Below are 19,052 nucleotides of genomic sequence, written 5' to 3' on the forward strand. Positions count from 1 at the left end.
TGCCGGAGGACCTCTATAATACACGGGCCCTCTCCTTCTCTCTCTCTCTCTCTCTCTCTCTCGTATCCTATTACTGCATCTTGCTAACCCGGCCATTCTGGATGTCACTAACTCGGCTTCTTCTCCGGAGCCTTTGTGCTCCACTGTCTCTCAGATTAACTCATATCACAGCGGTGCCTGGACAGCGTGACGTGTGTGGTTGTGCTGCTGCTGTGGTCCCACCAGATGCCTCCTGCTGCTGCTGCCATCATTAGTCATTAGTCATACTTCTTCTGTTATTATACACATATGATTATTGTCACACATGTATACTGCCAGGTATTAATACATACTTTCAACATATTGTACCGCAGTAACCAGAACTATAACTATAATATTATTACTTTCATTAATGTTGTTGTAAGATACTGTCATTACCTGCATCTCTCTCTCTCTCTGTGTCATATGGATTACTGTTAATTTATCATGTGGATCTGTTCTGTACATCTATTGCACGTCTGTCCGTCCTGGAAGAGGGATCCCTCCTCAGTTGCTCTTCCTGAGGTTTCTACCGTTTTTTTTTTCCCCGTTAAAGGGGTTTTTTTGGGGAGTTTTTCCTTATCCGCTGTGAGGGTCTTAAGGACAGAGGGATGTCGTATGCTGTAAAGCCCTGTGAGGCAAATTGTGATTTGTGATATTGGGCTTTATAAATAAAATTGATTGAATTGATTGACTACTGGTAGCATGAGGCGGTACCTGCAGGTTTGCCATGTCTCCCAGCACAGTCTCAAGAGCACTGAGGAGATACCAGGAGACCCGCAATTACATGAGGAGAGCTGGACAGGGCTGTAGAATGGCATCAACCCAGCAGCAGGACTAGTATCTGCTCCTTTGTGTGAGGAGAAACAGGAGGAGCGCTGCCAGAGCCCTACAAAATTACCTCCAGCAGACTACTGGTGTGCATGTTTCTGACCAAACTGTCAGAAATAGAGTCCATGAAGGTGGCATGAGGGCCTGGCGTCCTCTTGGGGGACCTGTGCTCACAGCCCAGCACCATGCTGCTCGATTGGCATTCACTAGAGAACCCCAGAATTAGCAGGTCCGCCATTAGCACCCCGTTGACATCCATGTCATAGCCAACAGTACCCTGACTGCTGTTAGATACTGGGATGAAATCCGCAGAGCGATTGTCAGACCTGGTGCAGTGGGCTCTGGGTTCCTCCTGGTGCAGGAGGATTGATCACCTATGAGACGTTATCAGTGCATCTGTCACCACCAAGTACTGCCACAGACTGTGCAGGAGCTCACTGATGCCCTGATCCAGGTCTGGGAGGAGATCCCCCAAGACACCACCTCATAAGGAGCACACCCAGACATTGTTGGGAGTGCATACAGGCATGCAGGGGTCACATTATGAGTTGCCCTTAGTGGGTTGATAATTTTGGTTTCCATTGACTGTTATTACAACATTTTGTTCACAACAAATTACAATTATACAATGTGCATCAGTAAAAATTGTCAACTTCAAATGCGTTTATCAAGATCTAATGTGTGATTTAAATGTTACCTTGATTTTTTGAGCAGTGTATTTGTAAACCCAAGGTAAGAACCAGTGGGAATTCAACCTGAGCCCGAGCAGCAAAAACACAACATCAAATGTTTGATAAATCCATTTTAATGGAAAATGTAAAACCCTTTTGAACTTCAATGTACAAAGCATGTAACACTTGCACTTTAAAATTTGAAATTGAAGCAAGCCATGTTTTAAAAAAATACCTCAGTGAATGTATATATGTATATATTTACACATTATAGTAAACGTTTTCATTATTTTAATCTTTTTAACTTCAAAAGTTCACCATAGTAAATCTTAACTCAACAAAAAACAAGACATGTCATTCTTTTCTTAAATAAATTACATCTTTTTTGTAAATGTCTCAATTTTACAGCAAATACTTTTTTTCATAAAATGCTGAAGTGTATAAGCCATTTTGTTCTTTCTTTACATAATACAACTTTACACAGTCTTTACAATAGTTTGGCAGTTCATTTTCAAAAAATGTATTTATGGCATGAGGACTGTAGAGCATCAACATTTCCCAAAGTACAGGCATTAGCAGGTGTGTGTGTGTGTGTGTGTGTGTGTGTGTGTGTCCTCCATCACAGTAGAGCCGTATTACAACTGAAAACCACATACTAAAAGAAAAAAAAGAAACTGTACAAGTCACATTTACATTAATGCATTTTTTTGTCTCAATAACATCGCATATCATACAGCTATAAAATAAATACATCTTCACAGAGGAAATAAAACAATGTATGAAAAAGAAAATAAGGAACAAAACAGCAACAGACGACAGAACTGGAAAAAAAAAAAGGACGAGAACAGACAAATTACAGAAGGAACAACGAACAAGGGAGCAGCAGAGCTCACTGCCTGCTGACTCAAACATCTGAGATTTCGGTTTTGCATTTTTTCCCCCCCTCAGATCTTTTTTGTTTTTAATTTTTTAAACAGCAGAGATGACATTTTGGGTCCTGATGCTGCTTTGCTGCTGGTGATAGTGTCATGATCAGCGAAATCTTCAGTCCAAGACGTGTTGGCTGCTGCTACAGACAGGGATTAAACCTTCTGGCCTTTATAATCCACAGCAAATTAGAATGGGAGAGCAGTAGGGGGCTCAGTGTCTCCATTACTGCTGCTGCTCTCAGGACAGTCTGAGTCTCCATGGAAACGCACCATCAGTCACACTAAAGAGTTCTGTTTCAATGGAGGCTTGTAGTGCCGTTTCACTCCAGCGTAGTTGCTTTTATTTGTCCTCAATTTCCAAGAATTCCTCCCAGTGTTCTGAGTCCATGAAACACAAAGAGGTGTGTGTGGTGGTTGAGGTTTAATCCCTGTCAATGCAGCTGCCACTCTCATCTTGTGTTTGTCTCTTCTTGGCACTAAAGGTTTGGGGGTGGGCGTGCCTCTCACTGGCCACCTGGATGTGTGATGCAGGTACGCTTCACACCGTGAGGTCCCCTGGGTCAAATGACCAGCTCTGTCCCAACTGCCTGTTGTGGTCACATGACACAGTCCTGCACGTGAGGAGCGGGATGTGGGGAGAGCGAGGTGCTGATGGGAGTGGTGTCCTTCTCTGAAGGTATGGACGAGGCCGAGGGGGTGTCATGAGTTCTCTTCCTCGTCATCTTCCTCAGAGCTGCCCCTCTTCAGGGAACTCACCGCCTCCTTCACACAGTGGTACAGGATGTTCTTCACCTGAGGAGGAGGAGGAGGAGAAGGAGGAGAAAGAGTTGTCACAGCTGCACTAATCTGCAACACTATCTCTCGGGGGAGTGGTGGAGTGTCTAGACAGAGGTCATCTTCAGGAAATGACAGTATGACTGCGTGTGGAAAACCTCTAACATGCAGCCAGTTCTAAATTTATAAGAACCAGGGATTCATTATGAAACAATTATTTTTCATTCCTCTTACTGATTCCAAAAGTGAAGTGATGTCCAACTGCAGTTACACATCTGTCAGTGCTCATGTATATTGCTTATAATATGGTGGGGATGCATAACACTATGTGGAAATTCACAAATAAAACTATGTATGTACTAAGACAGAAATGTGCATACACATCTGTTTCATCAGATTTATAAAGCTGAGTGTACACCTGATTCTGTTTTACAAATGTCAGTCATTGTGGAGCTGGGTGCACACCCATAGTTCACTATAAATGGATGTAGAAATACCCTTAAACATGCACTGGCATCAATACAATGGTGCCAGAGCAGCGCGCATTACACACAGTTGTAGATATTTGTAGTGTCCATACCACTAATTTATCAAATTTCTCCAAAACATAATTGCAATAAAATTTTAATCATTATGATTATTCAATGTCAGAGGATCAATGATTTATTCATATAGTGCTTATGTTGAAACTGACTTTACAAAGTGCACCACAGTTCAGGATCAAATTAAAGGATCATTGACAGAGAGATGATGACTCAAATGTAAATCAAAAGAATGATATTTCCTAAATAATTTAAAATTAAGTTTAGAAATGAGCCTTTGATTGGCATTTTTACAGAACAACGTGCAGCCTGCAAAAACAAAAGCATATCAGTGAAACTTCCAAACAACAATGTTTTGTTACAAGGTTACATCTCTCACCTTATATTTAACGTTGGCCCCTGGTGTCTACATGTGTAGCCAAGCCTCAAAAAGGCAATAGTGATACATCACAATGTAAATCACTGGAAAATAATTTCACGCAAACCTACAATTCATAGGTAGATATGTTCAGACATTACTGGACTTGATGTCTTTGTGGGGGAAAAAATAATAATGACAGCTGTATACTACTAACCCTTATCCATGCCAAAAAGCCAAATAAAAATTGAAACTATTATATTTTATATATATCATATTTACTGATCAGCCACAATATTAAAACCACCAACATATGAAGTCAATGAAATTGATTATCTTGTTACAATGAAATGTTCTGCTGGTGAACCTTTGGTCCTGGCATTCATGTGGATGCCACTTGCAGCGCTCCACTCGTGCATCATTAGTGGCAGATCCTTTGAGTCCTGTGGGTTGTGAGGTAGGGTACCAGCACAGCCTACGGATGCTCAGTCATATTGGAATCTGGGGAATTTGGAGGTCAGGGTGATGCCTTATGCTCTTTGTCACATTCCTCAAGCCATTCCTGAGGAGTTTTTGTGGTGTTGCATGGTACATGGGGCACTGCCCTTAGAAACCCCAAGTTTCCCAGCAGAACATTGAATTGTAATTAAATGTGTTAAATGTATTAAATGTATTTCAAGTGTTATTCACTTACATGTCGGTGGTTTGAATGTTGTGGTTGATCAGTACATATCCATGGATTGCTCAGTACGAATACTGTCCAAGAGTGCACAGGATAATCTACACATTATTTATCATATTCTACTCATTATTTCGCTTGCTGCCTAAACAGCACAGATCTACTGATACTAGGACAGGGTGAACGTCATTTATTCAGTTTCGCATGGCCTCTGGGATCAGCACTGTTATGCAGTCAGCAACACATTCACTGATTTGTCAACAGACTCAACCCAATGCATCATGGGATAGTCTCTAAAAAACACTGCTGTTCCATGCTAGAGTACAACGTTTCTGGAAGGGATACAATGGCACTGGTGATAAAGCACACAGAGGCCATTTAAAGTAAGCCTCCAGAGATATTCTATGCTTAGAGATACTCTATGCATAGTAAACAGAGTACTTTGATATTTTATACAATATTGAGAACCTCTTATAATGTTTGTTATTACATTATGTTTATTATGTTTTAGGCGCGTAGACACGCATACGCACCGAAACCTGATCCAGTATTTTAGGCAGCACTGGAGGCATTTCAGATACGGGTTTCGGTATCAGAAAAGGATTTATTATTAGTGCAAATCTAGATGGACAGCCCTTAGGTAAATACATTCAGTGTAGGCATACTTTAAATCATCAGAATGATCCTCCACTGATCAGCTGCTCATCATGTCTTGAAGAGTAGAACCAAACAGACCTGATCTCTAGCTTTTTCCTACCCAGCAGCCTGTCAGCATGAACACAGCCACAGACAGACAGACAGACGGAAGATGGATGGTGACTCACATCTCATTTCCAATCATGTCGATGGGAGAAAGAGTGTGTGTCGAGTGTGTTCAGAGCAGAGGGACTCAATGTCCAGAGAACATCACTGATGATGACTCACTCTGCCATTCTGTCTGTCCTTATTTTATACTCACACACACACACACACACACACACACACACACACACACACACACACACACACACAAAAATGTTCTCTAAAGAAAAGGCAGGCTGCTACAGTGAGTGAGACAGGAGGAAGGAGAGGGCTGACTCTGAATCAGTGGCAGATGACAGATGTTGCCTTCAGCTGCACAGCTAATACACTGCTACGCTGCCAATGTAGCACTAATTATGTCAATGTGAGGGGGAACCAATATATATAATATCAGAAAAACTCTCCTTCATCCTAAATGAGGAAAGACTTTCAACAACGTAGTGTTAAATAACAGCTGATTGAGTTGCAGTCCATTACCTGTAGTTTATCCTCGTAGTTGACCTCCTCTTTGTTGGGCCGCAGCTCCTGGGTCAGGTGGAAGGAGTTGGCCACGTGCTCTGGAGACACAAAGTCATTGATGACCTGGACACAGCTGTGGAGGTTCTGGACCTGACAGATGGAACGGAGAGAGGACGAGGTGAGGACACTGAGCTCAGATCATATCTGGACACAATCAAAGGTTTACGTCATCTTGTGCATGGAAAAGTTATGAAAGCATGAATTACAGCAATGAGGTTGTACAGGAAACATCAATTTATCATGAAAATTAAAAGAAAAATACACATTTATTATGAACTACAGTAAATATGTGATTTGTGACATCTCATGGTGCAAAAATATGCTTTTAATTTATGGACTAAAGACTAAAAAGACTGTGAAGATGTATGGCAGGTATTCAATTCATCTCAACCACAGATAATCTAAAGAATAAGGCAGATAGTATTCTATATTTTTTTCATGTTCAATAAATCCAACAGTGTGGTAATCCATCTCTCAGTGCTTTCCTACTCTGTCTGTGACACTCAACTCTAAGCCAGTTGGGTCCAACTGAAGATGTAAATCTTTAAAAACACCCGACTGCTTCATTGTAAAAAAGGTTCAGGAATTTCCTAAAACAGGTGCTCACTGTATTTTTTAACACACATTACTCTAACTAGGCTAGATGTTATGAGAACTGATACTTTGGTACCAAGTCGATGCCAAAATTCTGACATGAATCAACGTGACAGTACTTGTTTTTCTCCAGTACCGTGGGTACCGGGGATGCAATTCTTCTGGACCTTACAGGGCAGCATTAAAACCTACAAGTGTTCTAGGCTGCCATTAATTGCCAATGGAAGACCAAGAAAGCCTCCCAGCATGGAAGAAGGACAACAACAAGTGGATGACAGCGACAAGTGTAGCTGCAGCGACAGGTCCACCCAAACTTCTCCAGAAGAACAGTGTTTTTTTTCCTAGGGCCAGCGTATTTTTTGCATTCTCTGCAGTGGTAGCATTGTGTATTTACACTATGCTACGAACACCAGCAGAGGCACTGCTAAGCACTGCATGTTAGGCTTTTTTTTTTTTTTGGGTTGCTGGGAGTTGCAAAATGTTCAACTTTTGGTAAAATGCAGTGCACAACCCTCCAATCACAGTGGAGGAGGGGCGGGACAAATATAATAATAATAAATCTAATATCACCAACAAGACCAACAATCACATCTAAGTGTTGACAGTGGAGGAGAAACATGTTAATATACTGTAGGGTACATATTAATATATGTTTCCTCCCCCACAAAATCTCATGAAGCCACACAGACTAGTACTTAAGTTCAAGACAGCTCTTCAGGAAGTAACTGTAAAATTATATTTAAAATCAATTAAATTGCATTTACATGTTTTAATAAAGGAGACAACAATTTCCAAAGATTGAATTTGGCACAATATATGCAGGTCTGATTTTCAGCAATAATAAATCCTGTTTTTATCACTGTGATCATTATTTCATGGTTTTGGCCATCATACCTATCAGTATAATAAGTAGGATATGGGGTTGCAGGGGCTCTGCTCAACGTAGCTTTATGATGGAGAGTATGAACCATCAACACTTAGACGGGTTTAAACTGCTGATACAAATGAAAATGAAGCTGAATGAACCTGAAAACTTCCTTTAAGATAAAGCACCAGTGTATGCCACATCTCAGCCAGATCAAATATTTCCATTATCTCACTAGTGAGGTCATCTGTGTGTGTGTGTGTTTGTGTGTTTGAGAATAGTCTATATACCTGGTGCATGGCCCCTGCTGGAATCAGTACAGAGTCTCCCAGGAATTGAACTACAGTCCAGCCCTGGACTCCATGTTCGTCCAGTAGCCGCTGACGCTGCTTCCTGCTCAGGTACAAGCCCTGCTCTCTGATTGGGTCCTGGTCCAGCGAAATGTCTAATCCCTGCTCCTGACAGTGCAGAGGTGGTGGTTGGTGAGCACGGGAAGAGAGAGGTATTAGTAAAGTTAATATTTGTGCTGAAGTTCACAATATTTCCATTTGAAACTGCTGCAGTTACTAAGGATCTTCATCAGAGTGCTGACCTTGTGCAGGAACTCTCGGATTTTGTCCATGTCTTTGTTGAGGTAGATGTGCCACAGCGCCCCCGGTGTCTCACTGGAGTCTTTGAGCCTCCTTCGAACCCCCTCATCTAGATCTTCCTCCTCCAGACGCTTCAACACTCCTACACACAGACACACACTCTTGTTTCTAAGGCTGAACTGAGGTATTAATCTCATTTTCAATAATAACGTTTTTTTTTTCCCCAAATAATTAAAATTCTCTTTTTAGTTTTTCATGCTGCGTTAATATTGATTGAGACAGCAAAAAAGATATAATTTTAGTGGATAAGAGCAGGACAGAAGAACTATGTGAAGCCAACAGAATACTGGTGATAGTTGACGGTAGATGGCGCTGCAGTGAAAAGTGAAAATATTTTAACTTTTTGTCGTCCTCCGCGAGAGAATTTAAAACTGGATGTTAAAAGCTAAGAACTTGAAATTACATAAAATCACAGACACACAATAATTTCATTTAATATATTTTATTCCATTCTTTCCAAACAATAAAGCCTCACTATCGCAACATATTGCTATGTGTGTTTTGTTCTACCATCCTGCCATTCTGTTGGACTGTTTGTTTGTTTTCCCTGTGCTGTCCAGAAGGTGTTGTCTGTCTGCCGTCTGCCTGATTCCATGTGAACGAAGCATGAGTCAGTCAAAAACTCATCCATCCAGCACCCACACTATTGCTCCTCCCAACTGCCAAAAATCCCAAACTCTTTAGTTTGCAATGATATGATTAATAAAAAAGAAAGCACATCTTCACCAAATAACTAACACTGCTTTGTCTTCTTGCTGAATAAACGACTTAACTAGATACATTTCTTAGATATTGATTCTTAAAATACGGTTTATAAAATATTTAAGGAAAACATACTGTTGTCTAATGAGGTAATGCTAATAAAAAGGAGAACACCAGAGGAAACTAATAAGTGGCTGCAATTTCAATAATCCTGTGTATTTGTGTTTCATCTTCTCATTTATCTTCTGTTAAGGAACTGCAACTGTGGTTCTTTGAGCATCCATTTTTGTATTTCCAAGATCAAAATGTGCTATGAATTAAACTGAGGAGAAAAAAACAGAAATGCACAAGATACATAAATCCGGAGAGGATTTACTTTTCATCACTCTAAAATGCAGACCCATACTTCTTAAATCCAGACAATATGTGAGTCAACATATTTTATATACTCATGAAACAAGGAAAATAAAAGTTCCCGTGTACACCAGGATCTTGATTCATTCGGATTATCTTACAACAGCTGGGACCCAGAGCAGAGGCGCAGCTGTGCATAGTGTTCCTCTGTTATTAAAAATAATATATTTTAAATACTACTTGCTTCATATGTGGGCCCCTGTTCTCAACCTTAAAGGAGCAATAAGCGAAATTCATCATTTCTGGATTGAAGGAATTAAAAAACTGCTATGTGAAGAACTAGAGGTGTAATTTCATCTGGAGTATAGCATGACCTCACACATCCTCTCTCTGTGTTGATCTCCAGCCCCTTGTTTACAACCCGGTCCGGCTGCGCATTCATCCCCCCCCTCGGAGCCCTTGGCCCTCCCTCCCTATAAAAGGCTACAGCCAGTGAGCAATGGCAGCGCATATTTTTGAAGTGAAATGGCAGAGAGCGGAAAAATAACACCTGAAGACGACCAGGATCCGACATTACCTCTTCAGAAACAACGGTTGTTGGCGAAGAAGTTGTCGGATAAAGAAAGGGACAGAACTCGGATTAACATTGGCTTTGCATTTCCAAGGTGGAGAGCACGGCAAGAGCTAAAGGGGCTACAATCTGACTCAGAGCTAGCTCTTCTTCTCCTGGACAGGTAACATTAAGTAACAACATAAAGTCAAATGTTTGTTTTAATCAGTGTTACAGTAACATTAGGCACATGTCGCCATATCGATTCAATTAAATTTAATGTTACTATTGTAGGGGTGGGGGGTTGGAGAGCAGAGGTAGAGGGAGGTGTGGCTCATGACACACTTTGTTTTGGTCTACAGGCAGTGCACAACAGCAAACCTAGCGGTGCAACGATTTCGCTTTTTGCCCCTTTAAGGTAGCTTTTCAGGGTGCCCTATTTTACATCTGCATTATGTCTCATGAATTGTACTTTTTTTTGTCTGTTTTTGCAAATAAACTGAGCTGAACATAAATGCTAAGGTTGAGCGATATCAAAATCCCCCCGATATTGCTCTCAGAAAAATGATATACAAAATTATTGTCCAAAGGAAAAATAAATGAGGAGAGAGATGTACATAGATATAAATAGTTATGAACTGGGCACACATACACTGCAATACCCACAAAGGGTCCACAGTGTATAGGCAGAAGGCGCTATTTTACACAAGGGCATGCTGAGATCAATTAATTAGATTGATACCGGTGAGGTTATTTTTATTCTATAGCATATTTAACTGCCCTCTTATAGTCTCACCACTGCTGACTGTTTATATTTTGTTGTATTTGAAAGAAGCTACAATGCTTGTAGGTAGATTGCTCACCATGGGAGGACATCTTGTCTGGTTGCTCTCTATGGAAGAAGTTGGTGGCCAAGTGGTGTTGGGATCAATGCAATTAATTGCAAAACCGAAAACCCACCGTCCTTAAGGGCGTATTGATCCGTCCAGGGAGGACCGAACGATTAAATATTTTACAGAGAACTGTTGCATCCCTAGTGAATATAGCACTAAATTCTGCATGGCATGATTGAATATTTTTCTGTTATCTTGGCAAATCAATAGCGTGTCAAACAGTAATCTTATCATATCAGTTAAGCCTCATACGAACCTAGAGCAGCAGTTTGACACAGTTTATATAAAAATTATAGTATTTCGGTCAAGTCAACTCTTTGGAGAGAGGTACTTCAACAAATACGGGGGACAAGCAGAGGACAACAGTGCTGAGACTATTGGCAACACTAAAAAAAAGTCAGTGTCAACCTTTAATAGTCAGGTACAAAGGATGTAGAATGTAGCTGTCATTCTAGTGTTCACTTTGCAGGATTCAGCAGTCCCAATAAGTGGTGACAGCAGTACATAGCTGCATTGTTTAAGCCACATATGTATTTTCCTCACCGCATTACATAGGACCTCAGTGCCTTTGGATACAGTAATTTAGATTAAGTAGGGGGATGCAGTGTGACACTTCTCTGTCAACCAGGTCACCTCCCTTTATTCCTTCCTCATTTCTATTCATTGTTTAGCATTTATCCTGCGTATGGAATACTTTCACATTATTTAAACTGACTCTAGAAAGCCTTACCAGTTTTGGAAAGGACTCCATTGCCTTTGGCTACTCCTACATAGACCAGAACAGAGACGACATCTGAGACTTCCACATGGAGGTTGGCAGTCCCAAAGTCCTGATCCTGAGATGCAGCCACACCTACAGGGAGACACGCAAATGATTCATAAGAAGAAGGGCAGAGAGGGATTCTGTCTGCGTAGGATTTAAATAGACATACAGTCAGGTCCATAATTATTTGGACAATGATATAGTTGTCATCATTTTGGCTCTGTACACCACCACAATGGGGTTTAAATGAAACAATGAATACCTGCTTAAAGTGCAGACTCTCAGCTTTCATTTAAGGCTTTTTTCAAAAATGTAGTATGAACCGTGTAGGAATGACAACCATTTCTTCACACAGTCCCCCAGCTTTAAGGGCTCATAAGTATTTGGACAAACTAACATAATCATCAATTAAACAGTCAGTTTTAATACTTGGTTGCAAATCCTTTACAGTCAATGACTGTCTGAAGTGTTGGACACATAGACATCACCAGATGCTGGGTTTCTTCCCTGGTGATGCTCTGCCAGCCCTTTACTGTAGCCGTCTGCACTTCCTGCTTGTGTTTTGGGTGTTTTGCCCTCAGTTTTGGCTTCAGCAAGAGAAACGCATGCTCAATTGGATTCAGGTCAGATGATATGACTTGGCCATTGCAGAACATTCCACTTATTTGCCTTAAAAATGTCTTTGGTTGCATTTGCAGTATGCTTCAGGTCATTGTCCAACTGCACTGTGAAGCATCGTCCAATGAGTTTTGAAGCATTTGGTTGAATCTGAGGAGATAATGTAGCCCCAAATACTTCCTACTTGGTAAACTACATGTTCAAAGTCTGAAGCTAACGCATCTCTTGTTTCCTCACTCTTTGTTTTAGTATTATTTTGCTGCTGTTAAATTCCAACCTACCGTAGGCACAGCATAGTCTTGGCCCCAGATCTGGCCTGACAAAGAAAGATGGCAGGTGGGAGGCCAGGTTGAGGTTGCCCTCTGGGTCCGAGTATTCTGGCAGGGGCAGGTTCTTCATTAAGTCATCATATCTGCAAAAACAATCACTTCTTTTAGATGGGCTCACAATCATTTTTGGATGTTGTGCATTTTTTGCATCTTAAGGCCTTTGCTCATGAAATGTTTTATTATAATTAGCATTTTTATCAAAATTAGAGGTTTGCATTTTTGTTCTTTGTTGTAAAGCTTGAAATCCAATGACATGGGGGGTACCAGAGTGAAAAAGAGGTTAAGTGTGTATGCCTACCTTGAGGGCATGAGTGCCATAAACTCCTCTCCAGATGGCCAGTCCTTCAGTCTGTACACCATTGGTTCTCCATCCTTGGACTTGGGCCGCTCTAAAGAGGTAAAATGACTTAAGTTAGACTGAATCAATAATCTTTTATCACCGTTTTCTGGTTCACATCGGTGATGAATGTAACAGCTACAGTATCTTATCAATGAAACAGTGAAACTGAGAAGAGATGAACTTACTGGTGATGTCTTCAAATCCATCCCAGAACTCCTTGATCCCGGAGTTGGACACCACCTGGTCTTTACAGTTGAGGAGGTCTCCCTGATGGTCTGCAAACTCTTGGTTGAAGGAGTCGGCTTTCCACAGGCCGCCATTCAGCCGCTTATGGATCCCTGACACCAACACAGGCTGGACAAATACAAAGCAATTTATATGGTTGTCCTTATCACTAATGACTTAACTAACTGCTATTAATACAGGACTGTTAGTATGACTACTACAGCTGAAAACATTGTTGAGACTGATGTGTACCTGTCCTTGTTTCCAGCACTCTCTGAACAGCTTCCAGTTGTTCTGGTTGCGGTGATCTTTGAGCCACAGTAACCGCCTATTGTTTAACCAGCAGTGGGGAATATCTGGATACTGACTGGTTGAATCTTCTGGCACTGCTGCAGTAACATGCGCTGACTTCTTCCTGTCTGGTTTGGCATCTTCAGTAATAGCAGGGGCAAGGTTGTTGTTGTTTCCTGGGTTAACAGGCTCTTGCTTGATTGACAGTTTGGTGGTGATGTTCTGGCGGCTGGCGGGGATTTTATTCTCAACTACTGAAGCAATGATGTCATCGAGGATATTGGGCATGGTCCTCCCACCTTTTCCGGTCTATAGACGGAGAGAAGAGAGGAAAAAATGATATTTCAGTATTTTGAAACAGGGTTCTTTCTAAATTTGACAAACTAAAGCTCAGCTCTGTGGTGTGTATTGACAAGTGGTACAAAAGATGTAAAGCTGCTGAGGGCTGATGGATTGATACAGAATACTGAGGTGAGATATACTCCACCTGTGCAGTAAAGCACATGAAACAATGACAATCCTTGACTATATCAGAAACATACCTGTGACGCAGTAGAGTAGACTGGTGCAAAGGCGATTCCTGCATCAGTAGAGCCCAGTTTCAGCTTCCCTGCTGTGGTGGTGAGCAGATCTCGGAGTGTGGAGCCCTGCTCTGTACTGTTGGCCACCAGTGAGGTGGTCTTACACTGCTGCAGGACCTCCAGGCTGTCCCCCTCCTTGTCTTCCTTCACTGATTTACCCAGCAGCACTGACTTGTTTTCTGTCAGAGAAAGAGGAAGAGGGAGGCAGCGTGGAAATAAGAAAGAGCTTACAAACAACATAATATGTAGAGGTGAAATATAGAAAATGACTTGAGAGAACAGGGTTATGAATCATTAAGAATACTGAATGATAACGTGTACTGACTACAACATCAATCCAAAATCTCTCCGTTCCCCTCACCTTTCTTCTCCTCCCTGGATTTCTGCTCTGCCAGGTCAGCCAGGAAGTGCAGAGGTGACTGGGACTCGGGTGGTGTTACAGGAGCACTTCCTGCGTCGCTGCCTGGACTGCTCCCTCCACCACCTCCTCCATTAGTCTCTGCCTTGGTTCCTGCTTGGTCAGAGTTCTGCTGGGACCCCGGCTCAGCTTTCACCAGAGACAGTTTGTTACTGTGGTTCAGGACGTTCTGCAGAACCTGACACAGAAAGGTGAGGGTTAACAGAAGACTGACAAGCTCAGCTCGTTATACAAAATGATAATGGCTCCTTTGTAAAAGAGAGTCAGAAGGCAGAAAGTCACTCTAAACAGTGATCAACTTCATTAGCAGTGCACTTTTCACCGTTGAACATTTGTTTGGTTGTTTGTTCAACAAGATGAGGTGAAGGACAAGATGTGTGCTCATGATTGTAAGTTAGCTAGATGAAGAGGAGACTCTGGCAGGAAAGCTGATATAGGCTGTTGTTGTTCAGTTTGTGGCTCTCTCATTGTGTATCAGGCTGCTGATATATGGAAACAGTTGAGATTTTGACTTTATGTCTGCTCCTGACCAGGTGTAATATTTACGTCCAGTCTTCGTGAGAAGAAGGCTTAAGCCTAGATGGTGCAACTGGCGTAACTATTAGGTCGGACTTAGAACGTCAATGTACAACTGACTTTGCGTGAGACCAGGAGTATGCACTGTTGGTGCAATCGGGCCGAGATCATTTGCATTTTAATTCTAAGGGACAGTAGCTGTTTTGTGCACTAACCACCAGGTACAGTACCATCTGTAAAGCTGCATTTACATCCAACCATACGCCGCTGCAAAATGCCAGTCCTCCCATTTGATGGGTATTTTTGAATGTGGGTAGTACATCTAGGCTGCGGTGGTGATGCCGCAGGACATTTTGAAAACACAGTGGCCTCCAGTGAAAAGTTGAAACAAAATCAACTTTCGAAGAAATGCAACTCAATGTCATGCTGCGGTGGCCAATCACGTAACCTGCGATCAGTCAAATGCTGCCTCCAGTCCACGGGGACAAGTAATACAGTCTCTTTCTGTTGGGAAGTGTTATAGAGAGTAAAAGAAATAGCAAGATGAAGGTGTGTATTAATAGCTTGTGTGTACTATCCTAGAAAAGGAAAGCACTCATTTTCTTTGTGTGTGCGTATATGTATGTCTTTTGTGGCTGTAAAGAAACAGCAGTTATGATAATCAGAGGGAATTCTAAAGATCTTTTAAGGCAACATAAACTATCTTCACAAAGATAAATACTTAATCACTGAGATCAGGAGAGTCACTTTCTATAGTTGGTCACTCCCCCACAAATAGGACACTACCACACTACTGTGCAGTCACTTTTGCAATTTGGCGTGAATGCAAGCCATGCGGGCCAATACAATAGTTTTGGGATTCCACTCTTACAATTATACTATGAGGGCACTTATTATGAATCTTAAGAGCACACAAACAAATATGTTGCAGATGACACAAAGTATAAAATACTTCCTTTAACAAGGCAAAACTAAAGTTAATTATAAAAAGTTATTCCTAATGTATTTTAAGTTACTCTTGTTTGACTTGTTTTGCCCTGTAGGTTGAATATAAGAGTTAAATTGAGTTAACTTGCCATTCGTGGTACTGAAGAGTTAATGTCATAAAATAATAAAATGTTGTGGCCCTCCAGAAATCTTGTTAGATGTCTATAAGCATCATTTACAAGAAATTCTGAACAACATATTAGGTAACCATAAAAATACAACATAACCTCCAGGAGCTGGGACAAACAGTATTACCTGTGAGACGCCATTGGTGGCTGGTAGTTTGCTGAGGAGGTTCTGCTTGTTGGTGCAGGGACAGTGAGATTTGATGTTGTATTTTTCTCTCAGAGAGTGCATGGCAGTCACCAACTCTGTCAGCACTGAAACATCAGAGAGATGCAGCAGAATTTAAACATTTCAGGAAAAAAATATTGAAGGGGGGAAAAAAGCTTGACCTTTATTAAAATGAAACAAGATCCTGTGAGTGGGCACGTGATAGGTACTGCATTACTGTAATAACATAATGCCTGCTACGGGGGTGGCTTATCACCCACAGTAAACAACAGTAGTCCAAATCCCTATCAACCTTTAACCCAACAGCCACCATATTAGTCTACTGTATGTGTGCTAAGGAAATAGCAAGACCAAGCAGCAGAAAGATAAAGAGGATTATGAAAATAGAAATTAAGATGTGGCGTAAACAGAAAGATATTGAGGGGAGTGTGTACTGTACCTGTGCCAGGTATAATCTGTGTTGGCATCAGGTGTTTGTGATCATGGGGTTGGCCTTTCACACACTTCAGCCAGCCGTAGAGTTCTTTGTCTGATCACAGAAAGAGAGACACAAGTCAATTAGTGTAATAATACCATAATGACCACACACTGTGTGAGCCTGCAGCACACTGAGAAGTTCAATGAAGTCAGTGCTGTTCTCTTACTTTAAGAATTTGTTCAAATCTTTTGAAGTGAGGTTGTATGAGAGATTTATACGTAGTTAGTGTAGTACATACAGTAGATGTCGGTCAGCATACCCCCAGTTTGGAAAAACAGGCTGGAGTCCAACACAAAAGCTAAGATATGTACTGCAGTGGATGGGGGCAGCAACAAAATGTATTTAAGCTACCTAAAAGAAGTCTTACCTACAAAAATCAATATCAGTGAAAGTGAACTCTATATTGAGAGTATTTTCACCACTTTAGCTCTCCGTCAGACAGTAATTTCCCACGCGAAACTGAAGCCTTTAAATCGCTCCTCTCAAAGCCAGACTCCGTTTCGAAAAAAGTGATTTATCATCAGCAGCCTGTCTACTGCTGCCTCAATTGTGTTATTGTGGGACTTTGGTGTTTAAAGTAGGGATGTAAGATTTGGAGAAAGGTTATGCAGGAAATTGGACTTGTTTATCTTCTCTGTAAGAGTCTGGTTACTGTAAATCCACGACTGCATGCTGTAAACAAGTGAGTAAAAGAAATTCGGATCAACAGCTCCCATTTGGTTTTGATGTTGGAAGTATTTTTCAGACAAAAGTGGAAAAACAACACGCACATCTTACCCTGTATGAGGGTGGGTGCTGGACCAAAAAAGTTAACATGTAAAATCAAGTAAAGTCCGCACGGACTTCACTTGATTTTACATGGAAGTATTTTTCAGGTCATGTTCAGGTTCCCAATTTTTGGTACATATAAACTGGTTTGGGGGCCTGATGCGTCAATGCCATGTGTTGCCAGGACCAAAAACCATGGAACCCAAGGCAAGCCAGAGCATTTTTAAGAAGAAAGGTACAGTACAAATAGTATGTTCTAAAGAAGTAAGTACAACTTGACATTTAAGACACGCTGTATGACCTTTGAGGGTACCTTTAAAGTAGGATTTCGTTTGCTCGACTGGTAGAAGTCAGTTGACTGGTTGTCTGTGATATGAGTGCGTGCAAGAATCCCTGTGCAGCCTGCTCTATAGCTGCTAACTGTCCAAACATGCACACAACTGACCTTTGGAGCTCCTTCTCTCCTTGGCCTTGTAGCAGTCCAAGCAGACAACAAAGCCACATTTCTGACAGACCCAGTGGATGTTGAAGAGTGTTGCCTCACAAGCGTCACACATCTCCCTCACCCCCCTCACTGCTCGCTTCCACGCCAGCTTGGCTGAAACACACACACACACACACACACACACACACACACTAGGATCAATTTAAAGACACAGTTAGGGAGATTTCATCAGTGTCAGCCTTTTTTAAAGATATCTTACCATCCTTCTTGACCCAGGTGGCTGCAGTATTCTCAGTCAAAACCATCTGACAAAACTTGTCTCCTATGAAGCTGAGGATGTACTTGGCTGTGGTTTGGTCCAAATGGCTCTCCTCCATCAGCCCAGGGACCCACAGGGCCAGGGCTTCATCATCAAACTGGTCTGGAGTGGAGAAGCCATCCATCCGGATGACTCCATTTTTACTGTAGGACAGCCTGGATTGGAGGAAACGGATCACTAGCACCCAGTCCAGGAAAGAACAAATATGAAAAGCACCCTTCATAACCACTGGGCACACTCAGATAATAAAAGTATTATCTTGGACTCATACAGCATGATGAAAACGACCACAGGCTCCTTCTGCACACTGTGCACCACATAACATGCTGTAAAAATTGCATTTAAAAGCACTTGCAGTGTCATACACCATATTAAAAATTCAGCTGATGCCAAGCAGAGCTATAGCTGCTTTTGCTACACAGAAAATAGGAAAGGCAAAGCAACATTATGCTGTCAGAAAGGGAGATTTAGATACATCAACAGCAAAAAGCTGGTAAATTCTGGGTGTAGCTCCTGAGTTTATCTTCTCACATCACCACTCTTAAGTTGTCAGATACAGATCATAATACTGTGTGTGACAGGAGAAATTCCTTGTATAATAGTAGATATGAGGGGTATTTTGTAGCCATTTGAAGCCAAAAAGAGAAAAAAAACAGTCCCAAAATCCTTTCTTCTGCTGCTTCAGAGGGTGCAGTGAAGATGACAGATAATACAATATTAATTATATTACTGCAATATTATTGTATCTGCACATTTCCAAGCAGTCTGAATAGCTTAAGTACATCTATCTATCTATCTATCTATCTATCTATCTATCTATCTATCTATCTATCTAATACTTTTTATCCATCTGTCTAACATTCCATCCATCCATCCATTCATCTATATATATTAGTAATCCTCATTCCTCATCCTAAGTTGTCAAGTATATAACACCCCTGTGTCAAAAG

The 19,052-nt window shown here is 41.4% G+C and overlaps 1 protein-coding gene across 3 annotated transcripts in view; it reads right to left on the minus strand.

Moving 5' to 3' along the window:
- Window positions 1-1,638: 1,638 nt before the first annotated feature.
- The window catches only part of jmjd1cb (jumonji domain containing 1Cb), a 180,410-nt gene continuing 162,996 nt past the window's right edge, over window positions 1,639-19,052 (minus strand). For all 3 annotated transcript variants that reach the window (XM_049563853.1, XM_049563852.1, XM_049563854.1), the window contains 15 exons: window positions 18,043-18,257; window positions 17,784-17,936; window positions 16,532-16,621; window positions 16,054-16,178; window positions 14,239-14,473; window positions 13,839-14,056; window positions 13,258-13,605; window positions 12,966-13,134; window positions 12,739-12,829; window positions 12,393-12,523; window positions 11,461-11,583; window positions 8,174-8,313; window positions 7,872-8,039; window positions 6,081-6,212; window positions 1,639-3,241 (listed from right to left, as the gene is read on the minus strand). In XM_049563853.1, the coding sequence (XP_049419810.1) occupies window positions 3,149-3,241; window positions 6,081-6,212; window positions 7,872-8,039; window positions 8,174-8,313; window positions 11,461-11,583; window positions 12,393-12,523; window positions 12,739-12,829; window positions 12,966-13,134; window positions 13,258-13,605; window positions 13,839-14,056; window positions 14,239-14,473; window positions 16,054-16,178; window positions 16,532-16,621; window positions 17,784-17,936; window positions 18,043-18,257 (2,431 nt within the window). In that variant the 3' untranslated portion in view covers window positions 1,639-3,148. The remainder of the gene's footprint in view (window positions 3,242-6,080; window positions 6,213-7,871; window positions 8,040-8,173; window positions 8,314-11,460; window positions 11,584-12,392; window positions 12,524-12,738; window positions 12,830-12,965; window positions 13,135-13,257; window positions 13,606-13,838; window positions 14,057-14,238; window positions 14,474-16,053; window positions 16,179-16,531; window positions 16,622-17,783; window positions 17,937-18,042; window positions 18,258-19,052) is intronic.

Source organism: Epinephelus fuscoguttatus, linkage group LG20 (genome assembly GCF_011397635.1).
Source record: "Epinephelus fuscoguttatus linkage group LG20, E.fuscoguttatus.final_Chr_v1".
NCBI classification, from domain to species: Eukaryota; Metazoa; Chordata; class Actinopteri; order Perciformes; family Serranidae; genus Epinephelus; species Epinephelus fuscoguttatus.